Here is a 10,295-nt window from a genome sequence, read left to right as displayed (position 1 = left end):
CTGGCCCTGTAGGAAACCTCTTTTTGGGAGTTATGACAGTCAAGCAGTTGGTTACTCTTTTAATATTGGTTGGAGTTCTAAATTATACAAAGGTTTAAACAGTTACAAATGAGCGATAAGGAATAGATTTGACTTATTTCATAATGCGTTGAAGGTGGAGCCGCTCACTGCACTGCTCCACTTTCAGTTCTGAACTTCAATTCTGAATGTTCTCTTGATCTTTAAGAGAAATTATTATAAAAAGGGATTAAACAGGACTTAAAACAGTCTTAACTTGCATAACAAGTCTTAAAATCTGGCAACCTTAGTCACTTCCTCATTTACTACCGTGTTCTCGGTGTCCGAGAAAGAACTGTCTGAGTAGATATTGAATGTTGCAATACACCCAAAGAGGCGCAGGTCTGCAGTGAAATGGAGAAGTTTTTCTGGCTGTTTCTGGTGGTTAATGTTAATCTTGCGTCATCAGGTGAGTCAGATCTGAGTCAGAAATGATCTTGTACTTAAATATGCGGTCAGTCTGTGATGTCGTGACGAACTTCTTCTATGTGAAATTGCATCGTGTGGTGTTTGATGATGATGCTCATTCATGTAGTTTATCACATGATTAAACTATATTATTGTTTCATAAGTCGAGTTGGAATCTTAAATCTGTGCTGAAATATTCAGACTGGGAAAAAGTGTTTCATCTTACAAATAACACATCAGATTGTGTTGTAGAACTAGAGTAAACAGGAAGTCTGTCTATCATGTAAAGCAGTAAATCAACATTATGTTCAAGCAGAAGGTGCTGCTGTGGGTCTGAGTCTGACAGTCAAAGCATTATTTCAGATCCTGCTGAGGATGGACAAAAACACCACAGGCTATCCAGGGTATAATATACAGATGTGTTGACAAAAATTTGGGCACATTTTTCCAGTAATAGCACTTTTTTTTCTATAAGCTCAATTATAAATCTCTTAACAGAAAAAGGCTTATTTTTTAACAAAATGTTTAATTTCCATGGGCAGTTAATGAACTATTATTTTACTATGTCTTTCACAACCCTTTGATCTGGCTGTCAGTGCAGCAGTAACACCAGTGTGGTGGGGGAGGTTGTGCTGAGATGAGTGTATGACAGGAAACCAGCTGCTCACACCTCTGGTCTACTGTCAGTTCTGTGATCAATGTGGAGAATTCACTTATCTTAGTAAGAAACTATGCTGCTAAGTTCCTCTAAGTGTGATTGGACAGAGGTTTTTGTAAGGGGTTGCCATAGTAAAGCAGATCACACATTTTTAAACTCCATGATGTAAAGAGTGTGACATGATTAATCAATCGTTCTTTTATATACACTGAATTAGATCCAGTTAAAATGCTTCTTAAACATCTTAACATTTAAATTAATTGCTTTGAATGATATGATTACAGTAAAGAAAGAAATCTTGTTGCATATATTTTCCTTCTGCCCAAAATGTTGTTAATGCTTTAGTAGGGGAATTTAAAGTTATCTGGCAACCCTGACCACTTCCTCTACACAGTCCTTCAGCTACTGAGCTCTCAGTGAGGAAGGAACTTGATGTTATTAATACATCAGTTTGAAATTTCAACTGATTATTGAAGTTAAACTCTGTGTTATTAGACTGACTACTGGATGGCAGAGTTACGGAGACTCTGTCTGCCAGACTGACTTGTGTTAATGTTGCCAGAGTTAGTAAGTATCTACAGCTAAGAAGTGAGACAGCTAATCATTTAGTCACTTTAGGCTTGTTGTTTAATAGCTGCATGTAATTAACAAAAAAGCCAATTAAAATATCAATCACAATTATTTTATGGCACTTACTCTTCAGCTAAATCTTCCTGATTGTGATGGGTCTACCATTAAAACCATTTAAAAGCTTAACATGTTAACCTGAAGTGAGAAAACAGCAGCTCTTCTTGATTATTTCAAAATAAACAAAAATGAAATGAAACTAAGCAAATAATCCGTTTTCATTTTATACTTTAATGCGAAGTTTTTATTTATGTGAATTTGGACAACTTTTTTGTTGCCCCGTCCCAACTTTTTTGTCATCAAATTCAAAATGGGCATATATTTAAAAAAATAATAATTCTAACATTTCTCAGTTTCAATATTTGATTTGCTGTCTTTGAAGCATTTTCAAATTAAATAAAGGGTTTAAATCATTTGCACATCATTTCATTTTGTTTTTAATTTATATTTTGCATATTTTGTTGTACAATGCATAGTAAACTTGAGTTTGGGGAAAGTTGTCTGTTTGAATAAACAGGACGGAGGTTATGCCAGTGTGTGTGAAGCCAGCAGCTCACTGCACAACATTCAGTTCTAAAAATCAGTCATGTGATTTAATGACACCAGATGCTGCTCTCTGAGATGCTCTTTTTATACCCAATCATGTTACAGACTGGTCAACAGTTTACCCAATTAGTGGAGATGTTTTTAGGTGTTTTTTTTTTTAAATTACACAATAAAACAGGGGCAACAAAAGACTGGTAAAGTAGTGTTTTCACAACATTACCAGTCTTTTGTTTCCCTGTCCCAACTTTTTTGGGTTGCTGGCATCAAATTCAAAATGGGTATAGATTTTTCAAAAATAATGAAGTTTCTCAGGTTGAACATTTGAGATGTTGTCATTGTACCATTTTCAATTTATTAACCGTGTTGTTTAAATGATTTGTACATCATTATATTCTATTTATTTATTATTTATTTATTTATTTATTTATTTATTTCACATTTTTGTATTTTGTATTTTATATTCTGCTTATTTCAGCATCCCAACTTTTTTGGTAGAACTATATACAGCATATTTTCCAAAAATAATTATAATAGTTTGTTTACCTGTAAAGAATTACTGATTTATTTTAATGAAACATGAAGGTGGACAAGGTCATGACAGACTGGACCAGGACCTGACGAGATGGGCAAGAACAGTTCATATTTACACAACGGCAGTATTTCCATTAACTGTGTGTCCACAATGAATAGCTAAGCTTATATTTAACAGTGAGGATTGGCTTTGGGTGAGTGAGTGGTTGATTGATTGAGAGAGTGAGTGAGTGATTGAGTGAGTGAGTGAGTGATTGAGTGAGTGAGTGAGTGAGTGAGTGAGTGAGTGTTTGAGTGAGTGAGTGATTGAGTGAGTGAGTGAATGAGTGAGTGAATGATTGAGTTAATGATTGAGTGAATGAGTGAGTGAGTGAGTGATTGAGTGAGTGAGTGAGTGTTTGAGTGAGTGAAAGTGATTGAGTGAGTGAGTGATTGAGTAAATGACTGAGTGAGTGATTGAGTGAGTGAATGAGTGAGTGATTGAGTAAGTGAGTGATTGAGTGACTGAGTGAGTGATTGAGTGAGTGAGTGAGTGAATGAGTGATTGAGTGAGTGACTGAGTGAGTGATTGAGTGATTGAGTGACTGAGTGAGTGATTGAGTGAGTGATTGAGTGATTGAGTGACTGAGTGAGTGATTGAGTGAGTGATTGAGTGAGTGAGTGAGAGTGATTGAGTGAGTGAGTGAGTGAGTGATTGAGTGGATGAGTGACTGAGTGAGTGAGTGAGTGAGAGTGATCGAGTGAGTGAGTGATTGAGTAAGTGAGTGATTGAGTGACTGAGTGAGTGATTGAGTGAGTGATTGAGTGATTAAGTGACTGAGTGATTAAGTGACTGAGTGAGTGACTGAGTGAGTGATTGAGTGATTAAGTGACTGAGTGAGTGAATGAGTGATTGAGTGAGTGACTGAGTGAGTGATTGAGTGATTGAGTGACTGAGTGAGTGAGTGAGTGAGTGAGTGAGTGATTGAGTGAGTGAGTGAGAGTGATTGAGTGAGTGAGTGAGTGAGTGAGTGAGTGGATGAGTGAGTGAGTGAGTGAGAGTGACTGAGTGAGTGAGTGAGTAAGTGAGTAAGTGAGTGAGTGAGTGAGTGATTGAGTGAGTGAGTGAGTGATTGAGTGATTGAGTGACTGAGTGAGTGAGTGAGTGATTGAGTGAGTGACTGAGTGAGTGATTGAGTGAGTGAGTGAGTGAGTGAGTGGATGAGTGAGTGACTGAGTGAGTGAGTGAGAGTGATCGAGTGAGTGAGTGAGTGAGTAAGTGAGTAAGTGAGTGAGTGAGTGATTGAGTGAGTCAGTGAGTGAGTGAGTGAGTGATTGAGTGAGTGAGTGATTGAGTGTGTCTGTGTTTTGGTCATGCTGACTATTTAAGTGCCCTTTTCACAGTATGATGAGTGACTGTATTAAAACCTTTTAAAAAACAATCTGCCTCTTTAATATCAGTAGCTTAACAGTTAATAGGAACTACTACTTATTAAAAACAACAGCAGCAACAACAACAACAACAAAGCAACAAAGAAAAGGCATATATATGTCCACCCTATCATGCACGTGTCCACCCTGTCATGACAAGATGCACGATTGGGTGGACAATGACAGGGTAGACAATTTTAGCTAAAGTCAGCATTTGATGATGCTTCACTTACAGTTGCAGACATGTTGAAATGTTTAAATGACCTTGTTATGTTTCAAAGATATTTTTTGATATTCTAAAGTGATTTTAATTAACTCGTTATTTCACCATGAAAGGGTGGACGTCTTAAGCTTGACCTTAAGTATGGAGACAGTGTGAGAAATATTAAGTGATTTTTTCTTATATAATTACTGAACGTGCAGCAGCTGTATTCAGTCCACTGAAGATGAACAATATGAAGGCTGTGCTGTCACTGATGTCAAAGGTCCCTTTCTTTAATGGGCATTTATCCCAATTATATCATGTTTAAATAGGTTGATATTGTTATTTTATAAATATGGCAAAATGAATAAGCAAAATGCCTGAATTATTAACAAACGTCTTTGAATCTTTTAGAAAATTTTGAAAAAAAGTTGTGTAGTAAGTTAAACCACTTAAGAGTCATTGAGCTTAACCATGCAGCACCTCAGTCATGTCAGACTTTCCATCTCCACATCAAACATGGTACAAAATGTATTTTAAAGTAAAGGTTAACATTCTTATATATTCAAATAATGTCATCAAAAGTAAAACTAGAAAAATGAATTGTTGCACGACGTTTGTCTGAAATTTAAACGACTATACTGGGGACACCAAATGAACATTACAGTGATGTTGACTCTGACGTGATTTAGTGGGAGTCACTCACTGTGCATAGAAAACCCAGCACAGAGAAAGAGCAGCATGTAGAACAGTCTTTATCACATTCCTGCACCTGTAAAGTCATTTTGATCAGGAGTGCCTGTTCAGTTCTGTTCATGTTGGTGGATTTATGATGCTTTTAGAATAACAGGCTGTGTTTGTGTTACAGCTACTAACATTAGCTACACAGGGAAATAGTTTATTTTTATAATGTTCAAATATTCTGAGTATTTTATTACACATTATCTCCTGTTTTGTGTTCATGTTTACTAATAATTGGTTTGTCCCCTAATATATATGTACATATGAAGAGAATAAAGCTGAATTAATTTGACTGTGCAGTGATGTCAACATTTGTTTTTATCAGCCTCACACTCTCTGCAGTACCATTATACTGCAATCACACCAGGACTTCATTTCCCAGAGTTCATTTCAGTGGGTCTGGTGGATGGAGAGCAGTTTGTTTACTATGACAGTAACATCAGGAAGAAGATCCCAAAGACTGAGTGGATTGAGAAGAATGAGGGTGAAGATTACTGGAACACAGAGACAGAGACCAGTCAGGATCATCAGGAGGCCTTCAGACATGATGTGGCTAATCTAATGAAGCGCTTCAACCAGACTGGAGGTGAGTCCGGAAGGGTAAGATGAAAAAAAAAAATTGAAAATGTGTTTCTAAGTTCAGCATTATTTATTTTTTCTGCCTGTAAAACACCAAAAACAGTTGAAAACATATTTCTAGCATACAATGTCAGCCTCTTACGCTTCAGGAACCAGGTGAAAAAAATCTCTGGGGAGCTAAATCTAAGCCACAGGGGAGAATGAGCCTCACCTGTGGCCGTATGGTGGCTAATGTTTCTCTGTGGTCGCCTCTGCATTTACAGTGTACTGAGTTAAACTGCACCCTTGTTATGGGGGACCCGCTCTGCCAAAATAAAAGATAAATACAATTAAAAAGATTAATGACCCAGGAAATTAATCAATAAATAATAATAATAAAAAACAAAGTTTTATGCTGTAAAGATTTATAAAATAAAGTATATATGGCTTATTTTGATTGTAATTATACATGTATTTCCTTTTTCTGCAGTTATATATTTCTCAATTTATTTACTTCTGCATTATTAATTTTTTAAATAATGCCTGTGTTCATTTTTATAATTTTTTTTCTGTATCTATATGTTAAACTATTGTTTGCTTTATTTACTGATTCATTTATCCATGTATTTATTTATTGATTTATTTATTAATGTATTTATTTATTGATTTATTTATTAATGTATTTATTTATTGATTCATGTATTTATTTATTTATTTATTTATTACTTAATTTATTTCTGCATTCCTTCATTCATATGATAATGAGGGAGCGTGTTTTTCACGCTCAGGGTTAGCAATCGAGCCCAGGAGGAGAAGAGCTGATTAAACTGCTCTTTCACCCCATAAAGAGCTGCAATGTCACAATCAGACAAACCTGCCGATAAATAACTCTTGATGGCTTCCACAGACCGTATGTGAGAAGGGCGTCCAAATGTGTGATTGTGATCTGGATTTTGCAGAAAAAGACGGTGAACCGCCTCCTCCAGAGTTCTGAACACGACTGGTCGACCTCTGTTTTAGCAGATCAGCTAAATGGACCAAACTGTCTCCACAGCCTCCACAGGAAAGAGTGAATAATCCGGACCTGCGTTTTCAGCCAGATCAGCCGAGACTCTCAGATCTCTGGCTGTCTGCTGCCTCTAAGAGGCCTTTACTGTACTGTCTTAGTGACCACTGATAGAGCAAGACATGAACAATCAATCTACAGAATCTGACATCAATCGATCAATAGGAATATTAAGATGCTGTGACATCATTGATTGACAGCCCTTCATTAGCATAAGAACAAGGAAATACAGAATAAATAAACAAGTAGGGAAATAAATAAATATAGAAATGAATAGTTATGGAAATAAAAATAAATTAAGAATATTAAATAAGAAACATATAGACAACAAAATAAATAAATCAATATAAAAATTAGTGAGGAGAGGAAATCTAAGTAAATGCAGACATATTGATGTATGTAAGGTTTTATTTATTAATATATTATTTTCTATATATATTTATTTATTTTTAGATTTATCATCATTGTTCTGTGCAATTCTAATTCATATATTAATTTACTGAGTCACTTATTTTTAATTTTATTTGTTTTTCATTTTGGCAGATCGGGTCCTCCACAACTTGGGGGCAAATCTGGTACAACACGCTAATTCTTAGCATTTTGGCTCCAAAGAATATTTTTTTCGCTTGGTTCCTGAAAAGTAAAAGGGAAAAAAACCTGTCCCTGCTGGTCAAAACTGGTGTAACACGCTAAGTGTTAGCCAGATTTCTTTTTCATATGTTACCCTTCTGGCTCACCTCAGTAGTAGAAAAAGAAAATTGAGGAAGATTTTTTCATGTTTTGGTGGGTGAAATGAGTAAAAGTGATGCTACCAACATTTTTCGTCAGCTGTGTTTGGTGTTTTATGCAGGCAGTAAAAATAATGTGGAACTTTAGAAATGCAATTTTTAACTTTTTTTCCATCTCACTCTTCAGGAGTTCTGTAGTGTATTGATGATTCAAGGAGTGTGTAGAACAAGTGTACAGTGTGTTAGAGAGAGTTGCTGTCATGGATTACTCTGTGTGTGTGTGTGTGTGTGTGTGTGTGTGCAGGTGTTCACACACTGCAGCAGATATACGGCTGTGAGCTGGATGATGATGGTACTATTAGGGGATTCTGGCTGTACGGCTATGATGGAGAAGACTTCATCAGCTTTGATCTGAACACTGAAACCTGGACTGCAGCTCATCCTAAAGCTGTTATTACCAAAAGGAGGTGGGAGAGTCAATACGAGGCAGCTTTTGTTAAGGCCTACCTGGAGAATGAGTGCCTCTATTGGTTAGAGAAGTATGTGGGCTACTGCAGATCCAGTCTGGAGAGGAAAGGTACAGTGATCTGATCTGATCTGTTACTGTAACTGTTCAGTCTCACTGTTTCACCCTCATCACTGAAAACCTGCTGATCATTTAATCACTGATTACTCACCAGAACATGGAGGAGAAACTTCCATCCATTCAACACTGACAGACCTGATACTGACTCAGCATTAATACAGCATTAATCCAGCACTAATACAGCACTAATACAGCACTAATACAGCATTAATACAGCATTAATACAGCACTAATACAGCATTAATAGAGCATTAATACAGCACTAATACAGCATTAATAGAGCATTAATACAGCAGATACTCTGATAATGAACACCATAAACAACACTGTCACTGCAGTGAGAGACACATTTGTGTTAAGCTTTGTTACATTATTGTCATAAACTGGTAATGCATCTCTCACTCTCTCTCTCTCTCTCTCTCTCTCTCTCCAGTCTCTCCTGAGGTGTCTCTGTTCCAGAAGGACTCTTCTTCTCCAGTGGTGTGTCATGCTACAGGTTTCTTCCCCAAAGCAGTGATGATCTCCTGGCAGAAGAATGGAGAGGATCTGCATGAGGACGTGGAGCTCAGAGAGACGCTACCCAACCAGGATGGAACCTTCCAGAAGAGGAGCGTTCTGACTGTCTCACCTGAGGAGCTGAACAAACACAACTACACCTGTGTTGTTCAGCATGGTGGACTGGAGAAGGAGGTACAGGTGCTGCGGGCATCGGGTCACACAGGTAAGAGAAATAAAACATTACAGTGTATTTCTGTATTAACACATCACTGATAAGGTCAGCAGTTCAGTCTTACACTAATCTTTTTCAGGGGGAGGATCTGAGGACACCAGTACTGGAATTCATGTGTTCAGTGTTGGAATTGCAGTCGGGCTCGTTCTTGTTCTTCTCCTTGTCATCTTAATTACTGGAGAGATTGTGTTGAAGAGGAGGAGAAGACCTGGTAAGGGACACATCCTACTGGAGAGAATGAATCTAGATTTCTGCATTTATATTTTTGCTTCAGCACTAAACAGAAGATTTTTAAAGCTGACTAACTGTTATTCACTATGAATGTGTTATTGAGGATGTATTTAGTGTTGCTGATCTTCTGTAGCTCTTTATATGAATTTTTCATTCACAGTTCATATGTGTAGCAGTTCATTTACAGTGGATTAGTGATTAGAGTATCTACACACAACAAAGTGTTCATACTGTTAATTTTGTATCTTACATTTACCTTCAGATTTCTAGTCTGATTTTTTTTTTACATGTTTTATAGCCTCTAGTGGAGCCCCATCATCCAACACTGAAAAATATTGTTTCCAAGAGACTCCCAGCCAAGATGCTGAGGCTGATCCCTGAACATGTCCTCCTTAGTGAAGACGACTCAACAGCTCCTCTACTTCCTCAGGAGACTGAAGAGGAGCAGCCTGTAAACACTTGTCCTCAACTTCTTCTACAGAAGCACTAGAGAGCATTCTGACCAGTCCATCACTGTCTGGTATGGAAACTGCTCTGTCTCAGGCAGATAAACACTGCAGCAGACAGTGACCTCTCCATCAGTGGGTCAAGCTTCCTGGTTGGATGTATGAAGCCCTGTTTGACTGAACACAGCTACATTTCGTCCGTGAGTCTAGTCTGATAAGAGTGATGGGTTGTGCTTTATTCCTCGCTCTGCTGCTCCTCAGTGCTGGTAAGTGATAGTGACCTCAATTAGGACACAATTAAACATGGAAAGTTAAGATAACATATAACTGCAGAACCCCAGACAGTCTGTGTGTTGTGTAGAAAGCTGTCTGTATTGTGTGTTACAGGTTTACTGTCAGTGACTGGGGGCTCTCAGACCCTGTTAACGCTGGTGGCTGAACCTGGAGATGATGTTACCATCTGGTCCAATCACACTCTGGAGGAACCAGCTCGTCTATACTGGTTCAAACACACAAACACTTCTGTTCCTGATCTCCTCACCTGCCTATATTACAAACTGTATTCTTCATCAAGCCCCTGTAGTTTTATTCCCCAGAGAAGCCGAATGATGATGACTGTGAACTCTGAGAAAACGTCTCTCAGTATAACTGAAGTTAATTACACTGATTCAGGACTTTATTACTGCGGCATTCAGAGGAGCAACTACATAACCTTCAGCAACGCAACCTTCCTACTAGTGAGAGGTAACTTTCTACACTAACTAGTGACC

At 37.6% G+C, this 10,295-nt stretch overlaps 1 protein-coding gene across 1 annotated transcript; it reads left to right on the top strand.

Moving 5' to 3' along the window:
- Window positions 1-298: 298 nt before the first annotated feature.
- Window positions 299-9,547, top strand: LOC118802206 (class I histocompatibility antigen, F10 alpha chain-like). The gene is made up of 6 exons (XM_036562693.1): window positions 299-466; window positions 5,506-5,766; window positions 7,837-8,109; window positions 8,552-8,839; window positions 8,928-9,059; window positions 9,378-9,547. Exons 1-6 carry the CDS (start codon window positions 412-414, stop codon window positions 9,458-9,460), a joined length of 1,092 nt encoding a protein of 363 aa, XP_036418586.1. The 5' UTR covers window positions 299-411; the 3' UTR covers window positions 9,461-9,547.
- The last annotated feature ends 748 nt before the right edge of the window (window positions 9,548-10,295 follow it).

The sequence above is a fragment of the Colossoma macropomum genome, unplaced genomic scaffold, assembly GCF_904425465.1.
Source record: "Colossoma macropomum unplaced genomic scaffold, Colossoma_macropomum, whole genome shotgun sequence".
In the NCBI taxonomy this organism is placed as follows: domain Eukaryota; kingdom Metazoa; phylum Chordata; class Actinopteri; order Characiformes; family Serrasalmidae; genus Colossoma; species Colossoma macropomum.
The sequence above is the reverse complement of the archived record's forward strand: the minus strand, read 5'-3'. Positions and strand labels throughout refer to the sequence as shown.